Source organism: Neolamprologus multifasciatus, chromosome 20 (genome assembly GCF_963576455.1).
Source record: "Neolamprologus multifasciatus chromosome 20, fNeoMul1.2, whole genome shotgun sequence".
Lineage (NCBI taxonomy): Eukaryota > Metazoa > Chordata > Actinopteri > Cichliformes > Cichlidae > Neolamprologus > Neolamprologus multifasciatus.
In genome coordinates this window covers 21,286,931-21,311,308 of record NC_140458.1, presented here as the reverse complement: position 1 = coordinate 21,311,308, position 24,378 = coordinate 21,286,931, and the positions used below count along the sequence as shown (strand labels likewise).

The window sequence follows — 24,378 nt, the reverse complement described above, 5'->3', positions numbered from 1 at the left end:
TGTTTGCTCCTTCCTCTGAGGATTTTGTTCTAATTTAAAAAGCAAAATAATACTTAAGAGAAAAATGTGACCGCTGATTGCAACTTCATCCACATTCAATAACAGAAGACAATGGTTAATGGTTAAGGCCTGGACCACCTAACTACAGCTACACCATCACATGGTAAATAAAGGGAAAACATTATGATTTAAAATATATAACTTACATTGTTTTTATAATTGAAATCACACATTTTAACATATACATGTGATCTTATTTGCAGTAATAAATGCAAATATATTGTGCTCAAATTTGAATCAGAAATAAAACATGACATCAGGCAACCTTTATTTATGTCAATATGATAGCAACCATTGCAAATACTGACAAAACAGGAACATTTGGAGACAAAAATGCACATTCACTTCTGGAGTGACTTTATTTTTTGTTGCGTTTATTGTTTTGACGTGTAGCTGTATCTGAAGGAAGTGGCAGAGGGAGAAGATGGCGGACTTCTTTCTTTTTGACTTTGAGTGGTGAGTTACTGACATGTGTTGTAGATCTGGATCTGTTTGTTGATGTCATGGAGGATGCTTTTCATCTTGTCCTCCAAACCGTCTAGCTGACGAGCCTTCCCCTCCAGTTTCTTCTGGTTTTCCTCATAGTTTTTTTCCAACTCTGCAGAATCCAGACATTTCAGGAATGGTTACACAGCGAGACATTAGCTGATCGGGTCTTGGCTTTTAAACACACAAAATATCTAATCTGGAGTATCTGGAAAAATGTTCTCAGTCTCAATTTTAGACTGTTTTTAAAACACTGTGAATTAACATTTGGAGTTCCTCAGGGACCAATTGTAGGACCCAAATGTTTTCAGTCATATACATGTTCTTCATTTAGTATTCACATGATAAGGAATGACAGCCAAATAAAGCTAAATATCTATTCTGTTGCCACGAAACCTACTGATGCTCTTAGATGTATTTTAGATTTGTATTTTAATTCTTTGCGACCAAAAAGGCCACAACTCAAGTATTTTACATAGATTTTTAAGCTGAAAGAAAGAGAAATGTTATGAATGAATGTGTCAATCATAACGGGAATGTTATGATTGACACAGAATTTAGCCTGGAAGGAACAGTGTGACATTTGAAATGTTAATTTTATCAAAATTAATCACACCATATTTAATTCAATTAATAACAATTTTTGCTTAAATGAATGTTCTAAATTTAGTTAATAATTGTGGAGCAAAAGTTGTCAGCTTAATATACTGAAGTTCTCTGCTGATTTGATCTGAGTATGTGAGTATGTTGAGCAGGTATGTTAGTCTTTGAAAAGTCATGTTTATATCAAATATAGTGTATATATTTACACAAGTACTAATGTCTTCTGTTTGGTAAGGTTTATTTGCCTTTTCTCCACGTTATTCTTTTCATAACTGATCATTTCGTTGTATTAATGTCATTTAAAGACTTGTATTCTTAGAGTGTTGTCAGTCACCACACAATTTAAAAATGTACACATGTTGCCTACAAGTCAAGATTGACATAATTTAGACCAAATTTGATAAATGTATTGCATCAACTGTTTCTTTGCAACTATCTGCTTTTGTCCTCCAGACACTCACAGACATTAATAAGTACCTGCAAGCCTCTGTAGCTTTTTCTGGGCATCTTTCAGAAGTTCCTTGGCTTCATCCCTGAGTCTCTCTGCCCTTTTCTTGGCATCCTGCACAGCCTTGGCTTTAGTGTCAACCCGCTGCTGTACCTCATTGTATTTATCTGTCAACTGACCATCCAGAATCTGCGCAGAAAGACAGAAGACATCTTCTTTTATAACAGCCATGTCTGGTTGTTATGAAGCACACACAAACACAAACACACACCTGCTTGGCTTCATTTGCCTTGTCTCGTGCCATGGTAGCTGTCTCTTCAGCTCGGGCAGCTGCCATGCTGTTGCTGGCACGTTTGGTCTTCAAGGCATTGATCTCACGTCTCAGTGTGTTGAGGCGGGCCACGGCATCATTAAGGTTCATCTCACCATCGGATGTTTCTGACTCAATCTGCGTAGAGTGGGTAAAAGAAGTAAAGTTCCTTCTGAATTGAAATTAACGTTATCTAACTGGGATAACTGTCATTATCCCAATTAACGAATGAAAAAAAAGCCAAACAAAAACACTCTTTTAATCTATGGTTATGTATTTTATAACCACTAGGGGGCAGCAGAAACATGCTATAAACAAAACACTGTGATATGTATATTTATCTTTTATAATTAGGGTCATTAAAATCTAGTTTGCTTTTTTTGTTTTTGCCTGCTGAAAAAGGAAGCTGTCCAACAGAAACAACTCTTAACTTCCTAAACTATATTTTTTTTTATGTAAAATGCTTAAAGAAATAACCTGTTGTTCAGTTAAGCTCTACTGTGGCTCACAGCCACTGACCAGAGAGATTCTGCAACAACAAACAAAATAGTAGAAATATGACCTTTACAGAAGAAAACCTTTAAAACTTTTCTTTGGGACAAAGTCTGCAAAATTTTCAAACTTTCTTTTTTGTTTTTATTTGGGCACTAAACATGAGGTTTTTGTGTTCTACTGACCACTAGAATGAAAGGTGCTTAGGATAACTGTACATATAAGTACACAAATGCATTTGCAGTTTTCATCCATCACCATATTTTGTGCTTTGAAATGTCAGTGAAACCAAGGCCACGGCTCTGCTCTTACAGTAGGGACTTGTCACACAGTAGGCTCATCCCAAAGCGACGCTGTTTTATCATCTTTTTTGTCAGTAATGTTGAGCATCATTATACAAATTAACATCATGTTGGATTCAGTAAGAATAAAAATTTAGCAATGAGACCAGTATACCAGTGTGTGCATTATATTCATACAGATTATGTATGTAGCTAGCTGAAGAGGCTTGCTAATTAGCTGATAATTTAGCACTCAACCCCTTTCATCCATATACAGCAATTTTGAGCTCTAAAAAACTAACATGATGTTGGTCAAAATACTAACACTGAAACTTTATAACTAGGAATCCAAAACCAATGAGTGATGTCACAGCGACTACATCCATCTTTTGTATACAGGCAAAGCCCACCATATACATTAAGTGTTTGTGAATTTTTGCTAACCTCTCTGTCAGCCGTTTTTTAGTCTCCCGATGTCAGCTCTGGCTTTTGTTATGGCTTTCTCTGCTGAAGTCTGGGCATTCTTAGCATCCACCAAGGCCTGTTCCACTGTCTCTGCTGTCGTCTTCACCCCCTCAGCATGATGCCTTTACAACAATGAAGCATTAATGACTGCAAGTAGCACAAATAATTCTATACCGATACATTATAATACAGTTTTTAAATCTAACTACCTCGCCCTTTTGGCATCCAGCAGCAGTTGTTCGGCCTTGCGGACATCATCCTGCGTCTGCTGCAGGATGGCATCCACATTTGAAAGGCTGTGGACCCGCTCCTTGATTTCATCAGCGAGATGCTTGATTTGAATGGGTGAAGCAGGAATGGAGAGCTCCAACACACGGTTTGCCACTGCCTCAATACTGTCTGGGTCTGCGCCTTCCTCTGAGAGAGATATATCAGGATTATTAGGAGGCTAGATTATCAGGTAACATCAATATTCAACAAGGTTTCAGTGATCAATAAATAAATCTTTTGAAGATTACGTGTGAGAAAGTCCCTGATCTGTTTGATGAGGTCTCTCAGGTCATTGTTGGAACGCTCCACTTTGTTCTTGGTAGTGGCGGCTTTATCCAGAGCTGCCTTGGCCTTACCCTTAGCCTCCTCTGCCTGTGTTTTAGCCTCTGCCACCTGGATAAAGACACAAATGTTTATATCTTTGATAGGGAGATTTACAACTGCACTTATTACTGTGGGTGCAATCAAAATGTTTGGTTACTAGAGTAACCTCAATTCTCTGAAAATCAAGCGAAGTGTGTCACTATAGAAATCACCTTCTGCAAGCTCCTCACACTTCTGTCTGTTTCTCAACCTACTGAGCTAACTGGTCAGACACAGAACTGACCCAAGCTCTTAATGTTAATATTTGGGGATAGGGATGCAAGCCTTGTGACAGAGAAGGATGGTTAAAAATTCCTCCACATTGATGTGTCAGAATGATAAAGTCATTCAACTACAAATAAAGCCTATACTTCCAGATACTGCTAGAAGTAAGTCGTTTTTTGCAGGAATCCAGAGTCCTGTGAAAACCTCTCTCTCTCTCTCTCTCTCTCTCTCTCTCTCTCTCACACACACACACACACACACACACACACACACACACACACACACACACACACAAACCCATCTCATCTATAGATCTGCATATACTCTCATACCTTAGTAAAGAGTCCCTCCACTTCCTTCATAGCTTTGTTCAGCTCCCTCTCTGCATGTCTGGCTCTCTCCAGGGAACTGTCAGCTACTGCCACAGCACCGTTACAGTTCAGGCCTCCACAATGACGCTTCCCCTCATCATCACGGCAACCGGCACCCCCACAGGGGCTTTCTGCACAGGGGGCATCACCTGGGGCACCACAAACCTGTTGGTATGAATGCAAATGTAATTTCACTGGTATGGATATTGCAAATATATGTGCAGGACTCAGGTATTCCTCTAATCCACAGTGGATAGAGCCTCAATTTATGTCACCTACAAAATAAATATGAGTAAATATGAAACTATATGAGTGCAGACAGCTAAACAAGAACAATAAAGAATAAAACAAACCTTCTCGTTGAGCTTCTTCATGTCCAAGCCCTGTGTTTTGGTGTTGAGCTCTCCCAGAGCACGCTTGTTTGCAGCATTTTTACGGTTGAAGTCGTCTTTCTTTGCAGCAATGAGGCGTTCAGTGCGGCGGCGTGTGTCTGCAGACTGGCTGACTGTACTGGGTTTGGTGGTGGTTGATTCATTAGCCCGCCTCTCTGCATCGCGAGACCTGTTGTAGGAGCTAAGGATGCTGTCATACGCCCCTTTAAGAAACATATTAGATGAGATGCTGATGTTATTTCTGATTGGAGTGAAAAATGGGAGGTAGATGAGGGAATTATGCAAAACAAAATATTCTTACATTTTATTAGACAGAAATTTAAATCAACACAGTTTTCTCACCTAAGAAGTTGGAGTTTTTAAGGATATCCAGCTGGTGGTGTAGCTGCTCTGAAGTGAGGTTAAGCTCTTTGGCCTCTCTTTCCAGAGCACTCAGCTCCTTGCTTGCCTCTGAGTTGCTGTCCTGCACGATGGTTAATTCTCCCTCAAGACTGTTTAAGGTATCAGTGGTCTCACCAATCTGTGCTCTGGTGAGATAGACAAACATCTGTAACATCTGTATCCACAGACAAATCTCAGTTTCTGAAAGTTGTTTTTTCTTCCCTGGTTTGCTGCATCAGTAAAAAAAAACAACATCTTTACCCCTTCTGTAAATGATGAAGCCTTTGATACCTGACTAAAATCACTGTAGGATTTGTATATAAAATATGTTTGGCTTGAAAATGTAATATATGTTGATAAGATTTCAAATTAAATCAAAAAAATGTCACAGTCCTGGGTCTTCAACTCTTACTCATTCCTTTGGATTTATGAAATGTTTACATTCAAGTTTTATATTAGTTAATGTTGAGTTTAGTATTCTCTAGCGCACCTGAGTTTGTTATTTCTAGTTCAAGGTTCTTGTTTTGTTACGTTAGTTCCCTTTCGTGTCCAGTCTGTTCCTAGTCTCATCTCTGTTTCTTGTCATCAGCGTCTCCTGTTGTAGTCTGTTTAGTCTCCATGCTTTGTTATCCTTTCTGTCTCCCCACTCATGTCCCCGTGTCTGTCTGCTTTCACTGTCTAATCAATCTAACACATCTGTAGTCCTGTCCCTGTATTTAGCCCTTCCTGTTCCCATAATCTTCTGTGTTTCACCGTTTTGTCTCCCCAGTCAGTCATATATCCATGTTTGTTTATCCCCAGTCCCTGTGTCACATTTTGCAGCAATAAAGTTGTGATTTTGAGTTTAACATTTGTCTGCTGAATCTTGAATTCTGGGTCCATTTCCAGCCAACCACATGCCTGCTTCACATGAGACAAACAAATGAGTAGGATGTATACTTCTCTCAATACACTTCAACTGATCAGGGCAAGTTCAACAGTGGATCTTATCATTATCTTTATTCACTTACTCTAACACTGGATAGGATAAACAGTCAGATGAAGCTGGTTATTAATTTTGCTAAATTAATCCCATTTACCCCGGATGTTCACATAAAGGGTTGGTGTTGCCAGCATCTAACCAAGCGGTGTTTCACAGCATATCCTTTCTTTCACAGAAAATGATCCCTGCCACGTACTCTTGAGCCATCAAATGGTGATTAAAAATCTATAAAGACCATAACTTACAAAAAAGCGCTGTTGTAAAAAGGGGAAGAGATGATCTTGAAATGAGAAACTGACTCTGGACCCAAATGGGAAAAAAAGTATAAGGAGGATTTAAACTTGTACAGTGTGCCTTAGACATTCTGCAGCACAGTTTAAAGGCGCACATCATCTTCATTGGTCTAAGGACAAGTTATCAAAAATTCATTTAGAACTGGATCCTAAATATGACTGCAGAGGGGCCCCAGCCACACTAATGGACATGCTTTGGTTATCTCTATAGCGACATAGATTGTGGAATAAACTTTTTAGACTTGTTCTAAAATATACACTGTATGGCTGTTCAAGACGTCCCATGATTGCCATCTCTTCTCCTGAGTAAATATGTTAATGATGTTTGATTATGTTGTTTTGCTATTTGATCTGGCAAAAGATATGATAAAAAGTCCTTGATCAAAAGGTTTTTTTTTTTATTTCTACTGCTGGTCCTGCATGTGAGAGCAGATGTTCCTAATATGGTCATCTCAGGCACACAACTCTATTTTGTGAGAGGTTCCGCCCACCACTTTGCCAAACCTTCTGTTTACAGGTTGCTACCAGTCAGAATAATATTAAGGTGAAAGGAGCCAGAAATATTTAACTCAGACACAGGATGGACTAAGGCACTCTGGACTGTGTGGCATGCAAAGCTATGAAAGTCGAGTCAAAGAATAAAACTATGGAGCTGGAACTGAGCATGATAAGGAAGATGAGGGTTTATGCTGAAACTATTAGCTAAGTTAAGCGATAAAATAACTGCAGATGAATCTGCTTTACCTAAGATCTTCAATAAGCTCCATTAGGGTAGTGACAGCTGCAGCAGTGGCATTGCGTGCAGTGACAATGTCCTGAGCTTGTGCCAGCTTCTCCTCCAGGTCTTTAAAGGCTTTCTCATAGGGTCCAATAAGCCCAGTGGTCTGAATCTCATGGGCACGCTCTGCAAGAGCCTTTGTGCGCGTTCCCAAGTCCTGGTAATGAAAAGAAGGAGAAACAAAAGATTGGGGTTGACACCTAATCAATCAGTAATTCAAGGATTAGATCCATCCTCCCCTGCATTAAAGCTGAACCTGCACAATGCGATCCCAGTCCCCAAAACACTGGTGACAGGGCTGGCAGTTGGGGAACTGGCCAGAAAAGCCTCTGGCACACTGGTCACAGCGGACACCCGACACTCCCTGCTGACAAACGCAGTGGCCTGTCACTCGGTTGCACTGAGAGGTCTCAATCCCACGCCAGTCACAGTCACATGCTATAGGGGAAAAAATGAGAGGATAGTTAGTAGAGAACAACTGGAGCTAGTCTAGCAGCACCATATTAGCTTCTGTGAGTCTTCACCTGATGCTGGCTGAACACGGCACACGAGAAGCTCTTATTTTCTTTCTCTACTTTCTTAAAGACACAAGAAGCTTTCTCTTGGCAGCCCTTCCAAACAAGCCATACTTAATTAGTCTTTTTCCAGTTGTACTGTCATGAACTTTAACATTTAAATCACAAAGTCAGACTTCTAGAGTCTAAGACAATAGCTCTTAGGTTTTTGTAGTCTGTCTGAGAATTGTACAGTCTGGCCTTGGGCTGAATTTGTTGGAATGTCCATGCTGGAAGAATGATAGCTTTCTTCACTGTTTTCTGCTTGGTGAACAAGTTTTCTCTCTGTAGGATGATGAACTTCAAATTGTTTGGAAAATGGTGTTATAACCCTTCCCTAGTTGATGGGCATGAAAAAAATTACTTCTCACAGATTAGTGATGTCATTCCTCCTTGTGGTAGCACACAGCTGGATGCTGCCGACCACCAAACTCCCAAAACATACATAACCAATACATAAAAATCTTTCAGCTGAAATTTGAATTCAGAGAAGGTGTACGTTATTTTATACATAACTGCATATTAGCTTAAAACAATGCAAATGTACTCGTGTACAATATTGCATATAGCCCCTCAAAATTTCCACAATAACAAAGCGCTTACTGCCAAAATCCACCCACACACCAAAGACAAGCTTAGTCACAAATCTCTACTATTCACATTTTCTTTATAATGTCAATGTTTGTAATATTACTTTATGGTACAAAATTGTTATAAAAGTTCAAGGTTGCTTTCTGTAGGCTACAAATCACAAGGATGCAACTGAGTAACCCCTGTCAAAGGGGTTACAAGCAAGTGGCTAGAGGATACAACAATACTTAAGAGGGGTTCTCTAATCATAACGTTTACATTCTCAGACAGCGTTCTGTGCTTGGGTCCTGCTGCTATTTCCAAGTGTGCATTTGGAAGAGCACAGAGGTCCCAAAACAAAAGCTAGTGTGCCCATTGAAAATAGTGCAGGTGGATAAATAGTCTCCTTTTGTTGAGACCTGACTGACTAACCTGAGTGACTGTTGTCCAGTTATGGAATACATTTATTTTGAAACTCATTGTAACTAACAGCACCATGTGCATGTGTTTATCATTCTGTAAGAATACTTTCTTGAGTGTAAACAATCTCAAAGCATGAGCAGCAAGAGTTCATCTCTTTAAATCATTTGGTCTCTTTAACACTGTTTTCTCATGTTCTTGTGTCTCACACCTCTGCACTGTGTCCTGGGGTCTCCCCAGAAGTTCTCCTGACAGTCTGTGCATGTCTTCCCTCCAAAGCCATCACGACACTGACACTGACCAGAGAACTGCACGACAAAAAGAAATATGTCACACAAGCTCTGTATAGTGAAAGCATTCCCACTAAAAAACACAAAGTATTCCCTACCTCATTACACGCAGAGGTAACAGAGTTGTTAGGATCACAGCTGCATGGTTCACAGCCCCTCCCACTGGCCAGGTTCCAGTGGTTGGGGCGCAGTGGTCGCACGCCAGACCTACGACATTTTGCAGACACTGGCACTGGCCTGTGGCCCGCTGGCACACGCAGTCCTCGCGCTCAATACACTGGCTGTGTTCAGTACCCAGGAAGTTACATGTGCACTCTGAAGGGGAAAAAAAGGCTAAATAAGATTTCTTTCGATTTCTGAAGTATCGCTAACGTGCAATACAGAGCTTTTTCTTTTCACAGTGAAAGTGATTCTCACTCCTGCAGTTTCGTCGGGAAGCATCCCCGAAATAGCCGCTCTTGCAGATGCCACAGTTGGGACCTTCAGTGTTGTAAAGGCACTTGTTACACTCTCCGGTCTGACTGTCACAGGCGTTCACGTCTGACATGTCTATGTTGTTGTTACACTGGCACGGCTGGCAGCGCCCTCCTGGCTGCAAGGGGTTACCGTAATAACCTGGGGCACATTCCTCACATCGGGCACCTAGGTTGGGAAAAAGAAGAAGAAATTGTCATTTATGGCCAGAGCAGAGAGGAAGAAGATATGATGGCAAAAATAGTTTTAAATTTTCCATTTTGTGCCGTGATTTTAGGATGAATGATCCAAGAAGAAGCAGGAAAGTATGAAATTCCAGTGTTAGAATCAGTAGACAATCTTGGTTTAAAAAGTTATACGGCCCCTCATTATGAACAGATTCTCAAGTCCTTTCTACTAAAAGAAACCTGTTAGTCTAACACTTGGCTCAACCCATTTTTTAAAGCAAGGAAATGATTACATAAATCCAATATTTTACTAAAGCAGTCTGTTATGTAGCAGTTCTGTTACTTGCCATCACTCAAAAGGGTTTTGTTAACCAGTTTCATTAGTGAAGCATCTTTGTCCCCACATTCTTCTCCATTATGTGGCATCATACTACACCTGTGATCACAAACATAATGGCTTATAATATTTACGTTCAGTGATTTTAGCATCATGCCTTCATCTGCTAAGGTTTTCTGTTCTGTTTCTGTGCCTCTGCTGTGTTCCTGGTCTCATGTCCCTAGTGAAGGTTTGTTCTGTATTCTTGTTTTCCTTGTTTGTCTGTCGTGTGTTGTATGCTTGTCTTGGTTCTCTGTCACTACGTCGTCCCTATATTCCATGTCTAGTTACTTTTGTCTCTGTGCTCCATGTTTCCTCTGTTCCCGAGTCTGTCATGTTTCCACGTCTCAGTGTCTAGTCTGCGTCTTTATGAATGTCTCGTTTGTCCCAGCTGTGTTCCCACCTGTTCCCCCATCCTCTCGTTGTCCTGCTTGTGTATTTAAGCCCTGTGTTCGTCTCTGTCCGTTTGTTTCCCAGTTTCTTAGTGTTTTGGTTTGAGTTCATATTTCGAGTTCCTTGCTTTTGGTTTTGTTTTTTATATTTGTGAAGAATTATTTCCAGCAATGAAACTGTTGTTTTCAGTTAAATTCCCATCTTTGAGTCCTGCGTTTGGGTCCTCATCCCGAATCAAGCTGTTTGCAGGTAAACTAGGTCTGGGTCGTCGATTTCTCTTCCAACACCACAAAGACCCAAAACATACATCACTCCTGGTGTAGAACTACCTCCAGACGTCCAAGGTGAACATTAATGACTGACCTGCACAAAGCCCTGACTGTAATCCCACTGAAAATCTGTGAGGTAAAGACCATCAAGACTGAAGACCAAGGTCCGTCCCAGAGGACCACTGTATATAGAAGCTTGAGAGACTCGCCAAAGAAGAATGGGGCTGGTGACATTTTTTAGACTTGTTGAAAACCACAACAAACAACTACAGGCTGTTCAGCAAGAAAGGATGCAAAATCCACTATTAACATCACGGGGTGCTGATAATTTTGGCCATGGTAGTTTTTTTTATAATTTTGTCTGTGTGCAAAATAAGCATATTTTAGATGCTTATTTTAGCATAAGCATCTAAAATAAAACTAGGATATTTGGAAATTCCTTTCTCTGTTTTAACAGAACTTGGGAAACAATGTAAAAAATAAAATTTGATAGGTGGCCTAATAATTCTGTCCTAATCTGTAATATACTGTATTATGTCATCAACTACTGCTACGCACAGCTTTGACAGTCAGTCATCAGTGTCTTCATAGATTATTATCTGTCCCTTAAAAGTTGGACATCAAAGCCAAAATACTCGGCATACCTGAGCCAAGCAGGAACTGGAGCACAGAAGAAACTTAGAGAAAGAAAGAATGAGGGGGAGAGGTAAAGTCAGGCTGCACTGGCAGCACAGACACTGAAGTACAGAGAGGATTAGACGACAGCAAAGTTGGATGGAAGACAAGAATGAAGGAGAGAGGGGGTCAAAGGGAAGAAAAAACAGTGTGGAGCAGAAAGTGGGAGCTGTGGATATAAAGAAATAATCTGCATTTTTAGGGCCTGCAGTGCTCCATTATGCTTTATCTATGAAGTAAATAAAATACAAATAAATGTGTTTATCTTGATTGTATGGTCATATTGCCACAATTGCTAACACTTCTCAACATCATTAATTCACAGAAATAGATGAAACCTGCCCAAAACACAAAACTGACCCAGACTCACGCCCACATTACGCTTCCTTTGCACTTTAAAATGTATATTTTTGTAAGAACTGCTCAAAAACAATGAATCTGGGTCAGGCCCTTATATTAGGTGCATTTTTACAGATGTGGTTCAAATGCTATTTCTACACTTCTAATGCTGTTTAAACTTCTAATTTCAGGCGCACAAAAATCACAGACAGTCACAGAAAAGGATTTGGCATTCTTTGAGCCAGGTCTCACTCAGGAGTGCACTGTGGCACAGCACCACTGATGGGAGGGGTGCTGAAGCCATGCATGGGTAGGAATGGTGGAGCGGAAAGTGAGGGTTGGTGAACAGGGAGGGGAAGGGAGCAGGGTCAACCATCATTACTCACGCTTAAAAATGTTCGCCCCGGAGCGTTTAACAATCCCTGCGCCAGTAATACAGGGGAGGGAGGAAACGATAAAGGTTACCATTCACCAGAAGCCGCTGTCAAAGAATCATCCTTACCTCGTTTCAGTTATAGCCTCTGCCCTGTCTTAACTTGTGTTATCACTGTACCTTGTAGACTGTAAGCACTGTTTCAGATTAATATCAGTCATTGAGGTTATTCAAATCACAGGATATGTTACAAAATCCAAAATCAGCTACAAAAACAATGCTGATGAAGCACAAGTGACATAAAATACTAATATTTCATGGTCATCTTTAAGTGACACAACTTACAGCTGAATATATATCAGATAAGTAGTATCTGATTTAAACTGTGTGCAACTAAAGCTAGCACACACACATCTGGTCTCACCAGTCAGTGTCACGTGCTGAGGATGAGGAACAAACAGAAGTTAAGGTACAGAGACAGTAGGAGAGTGCACTGACTCAGGTTTACCTGTGTATCCTTGGTTGCAGTTGCAGATGATTTGTCTGTTTCGACTGTCCTGATAACAAGACACGGCAAAGTGGCGTCCGCTGTTGGGACCATCTGGGCAGGGGCACGGACGACACTGACCGCCGGATGCTGTGCCCAAAATTGGATTGCCATAGTAACCATTGGCGCACCTACAGAAATGACAAGCTGGGTGACTCAGGTGAACAGGTGTGCTTCTGTTACAGCAGTGTATATTGAATTTAAATGTGGCTAAAGTTTCAAATAGTGAATATATAGCACATGTACAATAACCTCTGTGAGCTAAAAGCTCCAAATGTTCACTTTCTTTAGGGTTTTTTTTTCTGCAATGCTGATACTGTTAGCTTAGCCCATATTTCCTGGTACAGTCATCACTGGCTGTGCTGATGAGGAGGTGTTGCTAAAATGCACTGCAAATGTAAACAGTCAGTTTTGAACTGACTGGGATGCCCGGTGAGTATTTGAATGCCAGCTACAATAAGGTGTGTTCAAAGTGGTGGGATACATCCTGGACAGGCTGTCAATCTGTCACATGGCGAACGCAGAGACACAGACATCCACCCTCGCATTTACAACTACAGCCAGGGTAAAATCACCAGTTAATCTAGTGTGTTTCCTTAACATGCGTGAGGAGACTGGAGTACCCACACAACACAAGTCCACAAGAAAGGTGGATTGAACCCAGGATTATTGATTGATTGATAATACTTTATTCATCCCGAGGGAAATTGGGTTAAGGCTGCCAGCCTTGCCAGCGCCATCTTACCCGTCTGACCGATTGCAGTGCGGCACGGGTGCTAACCACTGTGAAACAACACAGTTTTACTCAAAGCCACTGTTTGCAGTAATGCCTTACAAAGTACGTCATCAAAGTGCTTTTTTGCTCTGATGTGTGAACCATTAGCTTTCTTTTGTGTCTGAAGCCGTTTGTAGTGTTTCCTTTCATATTCTCTGGCTTCTTGCGTGGCCAGATGCCACTTTACATAATTTCCCCTAGGGATCAATAAAGCATTCTGATTCAGATTCTGACTTAAATTTAATCTGTATATCTTTGGATTATTCATTTAAGATGGAATCAAAGTAAAAGAAAATCAATATTTTGTATTTAAACCTATCCCTAAATGTTTAAGGCATCATTGGTGACAACTCCAGCACGAGCACAGAGTCATAACTCTAACCCTATATTTTGCAAACTTTTTCTTTTTTTGTCTAAACTTTTGAATAAAATCATCGTTGATGATCTCATCCACAAGATTCCAAGCAAGCTAGTGCTGTATCATCACCTCTCACACTTGTCCCCTCCAGTATTATCTCTGCAGCTGATGCAGGCACCGGTCCTCTGGTCGCACTGGTCTGCATGCCCGTTACACTGGCAGGGTCGGCAACTCGGGAAGCCCCAGTAACCCGACTGGCATCTGTCACAGCGCTGACCGAATGCTCCCGGACGGCACTGACACTGACCGGTAAACTTGTCACAAAGTCGGGTCACGGAGCCGTCCAAACTGCAACCGCAGGCTTGACAGAGAACAGACAGAGATTACAAGAGGAAATTAAAAAGGATGAGAGGGTTTTAGAAAGACATGATGGGAAAAGAAGAGGAGGTGGGAGCAGTAGCGGTTTTAGATACGGGCGACACGGGCGGTTGCCCGGGGCGGCATCATGGTGGGGGCGGCATCACGGCTCCTTCTCATGCTGCCCCGACATCATGCCAGCGCATATTGGGAATGGCATTGGTTTTCTATCGCCCATTTGCTGGGAGTAAGGGCGCCCTCCGTTTGCGAGGTGCGCCTGCTGCTTGCGGCACAGGGAGGAGAGGGCGGGGCGGCGGGGGATGCTCTGGCTGGCTGGAGCAGCAAAAATGACCAACTCGCAAAATAAAACAAATTACAAACAAACCAACAAACACGAAAACACCAGACATCATGATACAGACTTATAATTTGCACCGATGTTTTTTCAAAATTCTATACGTGAAAAGTGAGCGCGAGAGCCCTCGGTGCGCCAGCTCGCTGCTGAAGTCAAAGTCATCTCCGCTACATACAGTCCAGTATATAGAGACGAGACGACGAGGCTCCAGTTACAACAGTGCAAGTAAACAAACAATATATATAAGAAGAGTAAGAAAATAAATATACACTTTAGGACCAGGGGTAAAGGGATCAATAACAATTGAAAATGTATATTTTATATTTTGTTGATCTAAAGTCTCACACACAACCCGTTTTTAAACTCTAAAAAAAGAGAAAAGAAGAGGAGGAGTGTAGCGACTTCCACAGTCGCTAGAGGCCGGGGACTGAGCCTGTCTATTTGCCTCTCAACTTTACGCAATAATGCCAGAGGTGGAATTGCTTGCTTGTTTATTAAAGTGCTTGAAAAGTTTACAGAGCAATGTGATCGGCTCGCGATTCAAACTCTTAAAACATCACAGGCTCTAATGCAACAAGGGGAAACTCGTTGTGCTGCGGTCAACAAAAACTACGGCTACCCAGCCCTCCTCTCTGTCAAAATCAAACCAGTGAATGACAGACTGACAACGCCCACTTAATGTCGCTGCTAGCACCCACGTGACTCCCATTACACATCACCATAGCAACCAAACAAATGAAAACCCAGTGATCCTTAAAATTCAATACATTTAATTATGACTCCTACAAGGAGAAACGAGCAAAAGATACAGGTAAGCAGATGTGTCATTGGATAATGGCAGGTCATGTATCCTAAAACATTAAGAATCAGAATACTTTCTTAATCCCTAAGGAAATTATTTGGGTTACAGTTCCTCCAAGAAGAAATGGTAAAAATAGTAACAGTAACAGACTAAACTCCAAACAATATATACAATAATATAATATTAATTAGTCAGTGTCAATTGTTGATTTGTCCTGTTCTCATTGTATGACGAATTATGATGTCTGTTTAGTAGCCGTTTGCATACAACGTTTGCATAAAATGCATACTCTGTCTCTCTCTTCATGTGTGTGTGTGTGTGTGTGTGTGTGTGTGTGTGTGGGGGGGGGGGGGGGGGGGGGGGCGCCAGAGGGGGTGTTTGCCCAGGGCGCCAGACAGGCTAGGACCGCCACTGGGTGGGAGAAAAAGTTGAACGTAGAAATAAAAAAAGAGGCTTTGGGCATAGCAAAGTTGCACTGACAGGCAGTAGAGGGCGCCAGATGCATTGTACACAACTCATTAAAAGAACTGTAAATGTACAAGTACACAATTCAAGCTCACTACTCAACGCCTGTAATGTTGCTGGTGTGAGTTCACAACAGGTTCCACTAAAGAGTGCTTCAGTAGCTCTTGACTTGTATGACACTTTAGTTTGTAAAGAGTCAGGCTATCTCATAATACTTTGCTTTTCCATCCCTACTAATGTTTAACTTCTCATCGACACTAATGTTTAAACTTACTGAGGAAATGTTTAAACATTAGCAGCTGGGAAAAAATATGGAATGGACCTGCAGGAAAAATGAGAAAGGCCTGAGCTGGATCTGCACTTCTCACCTGTGCAGCCTGAGGGCCCAAAGCCATACATTCCTGGAGCACACTGGTCACAACGTCGACCAATCACATTGGGTCTGCAGCGACACTGGCCTCCCCGGACATCACACAGAGAGCTGATGGACCCCTGAGGGTCACAATTACAAGCTGGAGGACAGAGAAGCACCAGCATCAAACCACCAGATCCAAACATGTATTATAAACAACGATCACAATGAGAGAAAAAGAGGAAAGAAGTGAAGCTAAAGTCACCAGTCTGGAGCGCATCTCGAAAATGATAAGATAAATAATGAGTGATTTAAGGCGTTTCTGAGAGTTGCATTTAACTTTAAGGAGGACAATAAAGGCAAAAAGCGATTAATACTGGTGTCATAAACAGTGTTAATTTCACTGATGTTGTCTGAGATCATGCAGGCTCCAGGAATATAAACATATAATCATAAAGTCATACAAACAGATAAGCTTTATTTGTAACTCACGCAGAGCTCCATCATTTATGATAGCGGACATGCTGCTTATCAGCTTGGCACAGGTGTCACTCATCAGTGGGCGCGTCACACTCTTTGCCCCGTCGTGACAGTGATACCGCTCATAGGTCTGCCTCCTGATGTTGGAGGCTGGATCTCCTGCATTGAACATCTCCATGGCGGAGTGCCGTGGCATCAATGCGATCTGGAGAAGAAGGATTTGTTAAAAAGGCAAGAAAACGCCTCTTATTTTAGACAGCTGAAATGCGTCTCACAGAGTCCACAAGAAGGACGGCGTTGGCTGCTCCATTGAGGATACTGTTGGCATCCTGATAGCGTCTGAAGTCCAAGCGGAGGGTGTAAGTCACGTCTCTCTCCAGACACAAAGGCTGAAGAGGCACCACAAACCTGAGGAGAACGCAGGCAGCGCACAGTTACCATACACCAGTACTGACACAAATCTGTGTGCAAATGCGTGAGTCACAGACCTTGCTGTAGCAGGCAGAGAGACAATGAGCCTGTCATCGTCGGGGATGGTGTTTCCACAAGGGCTGCTGGTAGGAATCGGCCCTGGACGGATCACCGTTACCTGCACCTCCTCCCAGTCCTGGGGCATCTGCATAGAAACATTGTGCATGGTAAGCATGTATTTGCGGACTCCTTTCATTTTCTGATGACACATGACACGGTACACGAACAGTCACATATACCTGCGCCTCATAGCGGATGAGCAAATCATATTCCATGGAGTAGGGAATGTCGCCAATACGGAACTCCAGTGTTCCACCTTCGGGTACCTGGGAAAACCCAAGACCTGTCCACATGGCAGGTCGGCCAGGCTGATGCTCTCTGATGTCCACCACACAGCCCTGAGAACATAAACACGGACGACATGCTTGTAGAGATTTCTTCTCACTAAAGAGCCTGACTACCAATGTGTGACGGCCTCACTCACCCGCCCCATTGTGGCGCTCTCAGCCTCATAAAGAAGGTGATCCAGAGCCATAAAGAAATATCCAGATTCCACCTGTGTACACTGGCGTCCTGTTATGTGACTGCGGCAGCGGCACTGACCGCTCTCTATGGAGCAGCTATGAATAACACATACATCTTGTCAAATCACTGCCATAACATAACTGCACCCATACCAGAAGATCTGTGATGCATAGTAGTACTTTGCTATTGTTTGGGATGTGATGGGAAGGTTTAATTACTATTTATGATGCTATTCATTAACTTTGTCCTGATGAGTTGGATGACAAGATTTATTACAAGTCATTATGCTGAAACTGCAGATGTGGTTACGCTTTGGCTAAGATGATTGTGTGTACCAAACATATCAAACAGAGCTGCAAAATAAGTATTCAGTGGCCCTAGTTCAGAAAATAAAGCACTATTGATTTTTTCCTGCAGTTAAAGTTGACTCACAGAACTTCTAAGCTGGATCAGCATGGATCAGCTTGGATAAAAAGATTACATTTTTCCTTTTGCCTTTATCCTGCTGAGTACACCAGCTAGTATTTTGAGCAGACATCCATCTAAGAATGGTTTTAAAAGGTCCTCTAAGCTGTAACAGACTCTAACTGTTGACTCGACTCAGAGCTGCACTCACTGGTTGTCCAGTGCTCCTCCAATGTCACACTCGCAGTCTCTGCAGCCGTTCAGGTCATGGCTCAGTGCCCAGTGTTCTGGCTAGAAACACACGAGGACAGACAGAGGGCAGGTTGACTGATACAGACGAGCAGAGTAACCATGCAAAACACTACTACCATACACACTACTGTATCCAGCTCTGTAGTCCAATAAAACAAGCTGTGGGGCACCACTACTGCCCCGATGGTTTAACTTTACTTTGTCACACTGTCTTCTCGCTCAGAAAAAGCTAAATTGACAGTGTGCTACATGTTTTTGCAGTCAGCACTTTTTACTTTTATGGTTTGCCTGCTAAACTGATACTTTGTGGTTTCTCCATTAGAGTTACATAAAAAGTTGGTTATTGCTTATTGTGTGCTCAGGTTCCAGCCTCACATCCATCCCTCTGCGGTGACACAGAAGAATATGGATGAATGTGCATTCACCCTGATAATTTATAATATATAATAATATATAATTAAAGTTTCAAAGCAGTGACAGGGTGCTTAAAAATAGTTTTCCACTGAACATTAATGCTCCTAAAAGCAGGCTTGTAAAACAACAGGATCCACTTGTGGACCAGATCCAGACCTGACCATTTAGGGCCTGCTGTAACCCACACCAACCGGACAAGCCACAAATCCCTGGGCTAAATTTAGACGCATGACCCAGGCAGGAGCACACATTTCTGCCTACACTATTCCTGGCTGAGTAGGGGGTTTTGACAAGAGAACGAATTATAACAAGAAGCTGATCACCTTCTGGCCAGAGAGGGTGTGAGGAAATGTCAAACTTAATTTGATGCTGTTGTAATTAAACTGTATTAACTGTGATGTGAAATACAGCATGTAAAAAGGGGGAGGAGTGGTTTAAAGGAAAGAAGCAAACTAAGGAGGTCTGAGCTGTTGAGAGGGAACACTGCACGGCTGTGAACGCTCTCAGCTGCCAAGTTACCTTTCAGGACCTTTGCTGCAGGTAATTCCCCTGTCCTCTGTCTCACCTCTAATGACTCTAACTATCAAATAAAGGCAAAAGGGCAGCAAGATGTTACTATGTTACAACTATATTAAAGCATTGCTTACTACTTCACCACTCTGGCACACCAGCATAACATGACCTCACCCGGCAAGTTTATGCCCCATTTGGATGGTATAAATGATTTTTTGTTACATATATATATTAAGTGTTTTGTTTTATTTTTAAAAGATTAATTGTTTTTTAAAAATCGCTCTCTTGGAATATGAATCTGTACACCTAAGGCAGACATTTAGGTCACATCAATTTCACAACCAAATGTTGCTTGAACTTTAGTTTGTTTACACTTTTTAAAGAGCTGGGTGTTCTTCAGATGTCTTCCAAACTTTTACTTCTGATCCAAAGTTAACCTAAATTGATTTATTTGGTTACCAGCTTGACCACTAGGATATTAAACCTGTAATCAATGGAAATTTGCTCAGTGGGTGAATATGAATTTCTGGCTATCACTTTTCAGCCAGATCTAGACATAAAGCCAAAGAATGACTGACCGGCTTTAGTCTGGAAAACACCTTTGTGGCGGGGCGTGGCCTGCGGTGTCGTGCAGGGAAGGCGGACGCACCTGCACGGCGTCCGCAATCATGCCCCGCCATCTTAAATATGGCACTGTGGTGGTTGTTGTTGGTGATGTGTGTGGCTGGTAGTGGGAGAGCTGCGGCTGTGTGTTTAACAACAACTGTGAAATAAAGCATGCTGAAGAGCATTGACATGTCACCGGGTCTGCCGTGGTTAATCACAACCTTCTATGGGTTACTGCTGTTTGTGGGGAAAGAGACAAAGAGGGAGTACATAAAATGAAAAATGAAGACATTTAAGACAAGTCTAAAACATTAAGTGCGTTTGTGACATCGTACCAGACACTGGTCACAGCTGCGTCCAGTGACAAGACGCTTGCAGAAGCAGTCTCCGCTGACTGGGTCACACTGGGAGCTACCTGACACTGTTCCTCTGGGGTCACACTGACAAGCTGGATGTAGGTGGGGGCATAGGGTGGAGATAGTAATGAGTAGTAGAAAGAGACTATTCAGAACTTGTGTGACTGCTAAGAGAGGATATACTCACATTGGCAGCCGTGAGGGTTGTCTGTGCTCAGACCAAAGAAGCCTGTCTTACACCTGTCACAGCGCGGCCCCTCCACATTAGTCTTGCACCGGCACTGACCTGCCACCATGCCGAGAGACGGGTCCGTGTGGCTGTCGCACGTCCCCCCATTCTGTGAACCGTCTGGGTCACAGTCACACGCTGCGGGAAAAACGTACAGCATTAAATGATGAAAATCTACACTTAGTCTAGTTTGTGTGGTTTCTGCTGTGAATCCAGCGATTTTCAGTACAGGTCCATGCAGAGGTTTCTATAACACTATAAATATATCCTCCAACAAGAAGCATCAGCTCTCACATTGACAGAATAATTACTAAACTATTTAACTTAATTTTAACTTCATCAAACTCGTCTTAACCAGAGGCGGAAACGTGAAGCCTGTAGTGCACATGCATTGATTATAGACTTTTAAAAGAATTTTTGTGTGGACAAATACAGCACTACACACAGAGCACTTTTAACCCCTCGAAACTGCAGCTGAAAGCTGATAGGCTGATCATAGTTATGGTATATCCAAATCCAGGCTAGCCACTTGGCCCTGTTTCTATTGCTTGTGTTTAAATAACGCCAAAGGTAAAGGTCTAGGCACGCTGCTATGTTAGCTGTATCCAAAAGCTACACAGAACGTTTCAGGCTTGTGTCCTTAGACCTGTTCCTGCCAATGAGGGAAGAGTCAATGTTATACAAAGAATGCTTTTGTAAAAGAAAATACACCACAAAGAACCATTTCTTCTTCTTCATGGTAAAATCAGCCTCTGTTCTCATTCGTAGTCATACCTACACAGTACCACTATGATAATGCTGGCTTTTGGAGGACTGCACACAAGTTTGTGCCTGAATTCCCACAATCTCTCTCCCCGCGTAGCCAAAGAGCTGTGCAAGCAGGCAGTAAATCCTGCACAACACAGCAAATGGGAATATTTCAAAGAAGCATTCCTTTTTTTATCAGACTCACGTATGCAAACTCTTGGGTCTCTTATATCCTTGACAGGGTCTTTGTAGTAGAAAGGTTTGCATATCTCACAGTGGTGTCCCATGGTGTTGTGCTGACAGTCATCACACACTCCTCCGCTGACATTTCCCGTAGCCAAATACACCGCCATGTCAAAGTGACAGGCTGTCGAGTGGCTGTTACAGTTACACTCTGAAGAAAAAACAGGTTTATTTCATGTTAATGAGTCCTTCCTTATAGATTATTATAGATTATTAGTCCTTTACTTTTATTCCTTCTTTTTAACAGATTTTAACAGATATACCAGTGTGTGAGCTATTTCACTTTCTATTCTCATAAACCTACAACAGTTACAATGTTGAATGTAACCAGCTCATTCATCCGTACTCACTCTTGCAGGCATTGGTGTTGCGTCCTTCAGCTGGCCTCCAGGGGTGGTCGTTGTAAAAGTCGTCGCACTGCTCACAGTTCAAACCCTTAGTGTTATGGTTACAGACACACCTGCCGTGAACCTTAGCATGAGATAAGAAGTAAGGGAATGGGGGCTTAAAGAAGAACACTGAAATGATGAGAAAAATCAGGCTGTAATGTGCTAATTAAAGGCACTGCTCTGTATTCTGTACCGTAGTCTGTGCACACAGTCAAGCACGCTTACACCCTATGCCATGGTACTGGGTTGAATGTTTCACCATTAGACCTTTACCAAGCAAATGTTTAATGGCACGTTTGGCGACTGGAATGGGAGTTGAGTAAGACCTAGTCATGTTTCATTTTTCCCACTTTAACTGGCCAAATAAATGCATCCCTTAACTTTGTGGGTTATAAGAATTCATTTTATATTTATGTAGCTGTTTAATAAAATCTCTTTCTGGGCATATATTCATGATCGTCTCTACATAATAACAACTTTATAAATTAATTTATCAAATATGTAAAAACTGTGAGTACTTCTTAGTATTTATATGTCACAAAGTAGTAGTTGTGGGCATTGTCACTGGCTTCGAGACTGCAGCCATTTATTAGTCCCACACGTGGGAAATTTGTTGGGTCACAGCAGAAAGTGGACAGTTACAGTAGCAAAACTAAAAATGTAGAGCCTAATCACAACTACAGTCAACTCAAGGCACTTTATATGTAAGTTAAAGACCTGACAATAATCAATCAGATGAACCACGACGAGTAAACACTCATCGGGGGTGACGGTGGGAAGGAAAAACTCCCTGTTAAGAGGAAGAAACCTCCGACGTTACCCAACCAAAGTACAAATACATATATTTTTTGCTTAGTTAAAAAACATGTGAGATTCTGTTTGCATTGGATTTTTCTGATGTCACTGTTCTTTCTTGAAAACTTCATCACTCACCATTCCTTCTACATCATCCTCAATGCCATCAATGGGGGCACACTCTGAGGCATGGCCATAACAAAAGCAGTTTCCACGAACGACAAGCTCGTATATTGCATAGTAGTATTTCTCTTTGATTTCATCTCTGGGGTCCAGCAGGTTGTCCCCCAGCGTGTGAAGCTTGGTGAAATTCACTCTCAAGTTGGTGATCTTTAGCTGGTCTGATGGAAAGAAGACACAGATGGAATGAGCAGAAGAGGAACAGGGTGCAGATATTTTAAGCTTACTAATAATTTAATTCAGTTAAATTCAACTTTATCACAAGCACCTCAAGGCACTTTATACTGAAAGGTATAGACCTGACAATAGAAAGAAAAAAACACCAATCAGACGATCCCCTATCAGTGAACACAGTAGGACAGTAGGAAGAAAAAAAACTAGATGATAGCTAAACTCTTTTAGTTAATGTATGACATTAGTGGGGTAGTGAAAGTAATTTAAAAAAGGGGTTTATAAAAGCTGTCCATCCCCATTAAACACAACTGTCCAAAGGATCACTGCTGCAGCATGAGGACGTCAGCCAGTGGAGCATGACAGAGCTGAATGTGAGGCAAAGCATTACGCACTAACTGAAGTTAATGATTTGGGATGGTGGAAGGATCAGTTAGCCATCATAGTTCTTTTTTTTTTTAACTCAATTTTTATTATAATTTACAACATTGTCAATGTTCACAAGTAGGACAGTTACAGGAACTGCAATACAGAAATGTAGATTAAAATAAGAACTGCAATTAGGAAGCACAAAACAAAACTGGAAAGCAAAACAAAACCCAAGCAAGCAAACAAACAAACAGACAAAAACAAAAACAAAACAAAACAAAAACTTTTTGTAATAGTAAATAACATGTGACAAATCTAGCCATTTATGAACAAAACGAAACAGACCTATGCTAAATTATTGAAACAGTAAAGCATGTATGGGTCGCCAACGCTCAGTAAACAATTCTCTCTGAATCCGCAGAGCATATGTTATTTCCTCCATCTGGTAAATTTCTCTTACTTTATCAGTCCACATATTATATGAAGGTGGGTCAAGATTCAGCCATTTAATAGTGATACACTTTAGTGCTGCTGTAAGCAAGATTCTTAAAAGATACTTTTTATTGTTTCCCGCAAAACCATTTGGTGTTACTCCTAAAATGGCTAGCTGTTGGACTTTTGTTAATGGTTGCTGGAAAACTGTATTGAGAACTTTAAATATGTCGTTCCAAAATGAGCAGAGTTTTGGGCATGACCAGAATATATGTGAGTGGGTTCCTAAATAAGTACCACAATTTCGCCAGCAGGTGTCAGGATTTGTAGGCTTCATTACACGTTACTGTAATGTAACTCATTAATCAATGTACTGTAATTACTCATTAACTACGTTACATTTGTTGCTGCCGCCAGTCCAAACACCTTATATGTACTTCCTTACACTACGGTAAAAATATTTCAGTCATATATGAATTTATTTTTGGCAATATTTTTTTAGCGTCTTAGTTCAAACACCTTTGAGAACTACACCTGTTTGACTTGTTTAATTGTTTGCTATAAAGAGTAGAAACTACAGGTGCTGCTAACTGAATATATCCAGCACAACTTCAGCTTTAAACTGACACCATGTCCAAAAATGACAGACAGTAATGGAATGTGGCGTTGAGAGAGTCCTTCCCTCATCCT

General features: G+C 41.6%; 1 protein-coding gene across 1 annotated transcript in view; it reads right to left on the bottom strand.

Moving 5' to 3' along the window:
• Window positions 1–489: 489 nt before the first annotated feature.
• The window catches only part of lamb2 (laminin, beta 2 (laminin S)), a 47,335-nt gene continuing 23,446 nt past the window's right edge, over window positions 490–24,378 (bottom strand). The window contains 30 exon segments of the mRNA XM_085145143.1: window positions 490–658; window positions 1,627–1,786; window positions 1,869–2,058; window positions 3,139–3,267; window positions 3,355–3,562; window positions 3,664–3,808; window positions 4,336–4,539; window positions 4,728–4,969; window positions 5,109–5,293; window positions 7,167–7,357; window positions 7,457–7,638; window positions 8,956–9,052; window positions 9,133–9,221; window positions 9,224–9,349; window positions 9,452–9,676; window positions 12,114–12,149; window positions 12,609–12,778; window positions 13,910–14,141; window positions 16,128–16,271; window positions 16,604–16,796; window positions 16,867–16,999; window positions 17,080–17,207; window positions 17,302–17,460; window positions 17,547–17,682; window positions 18,204–18,283; window positions 20,113–20,225; window positions 20,321–20,500; window positions 21,315–21,503; window positions 21,703–21,823; window positions 22,675–22,877. Of these exon segments, the coding sequence (XP_085001269.1) occupies window positions 522–658; window positions 1,627–1,786; window positions 1,869–2,058; window positions 3,139–3,267; window positions 3,355–3,562; window positions 3,664–3,808; window positions 4,336–4,539; window positions 4,728–4,969; window positions 5,109–5,293; window positions 7,167–7,357; window positions 7,457–7,638; window positions 8,956–9,052; window positions 9,133–9,221; window positions 9,224–9,349; window positions 9,452–9,676; window positions 12,114–12,149; window positions 12,609–12,778; window positions 13,910–14,141; window positions 16,128–16,271; window positions 16,604–16,796; window positions 16,867–16,999; window positions 17,080–17,207; window positions 17,302–17,460; window positions 17,547–17,682; window positions 18,204–18,283; window positions 20,113–20,225; window positions 20,321–20,500; window positions 21,315–21,503; window positions 21,703–21,823; window positions 22,675–22,877 (4,727 nt within the window). The 3' untranslated portion in view covers window positions 490–521.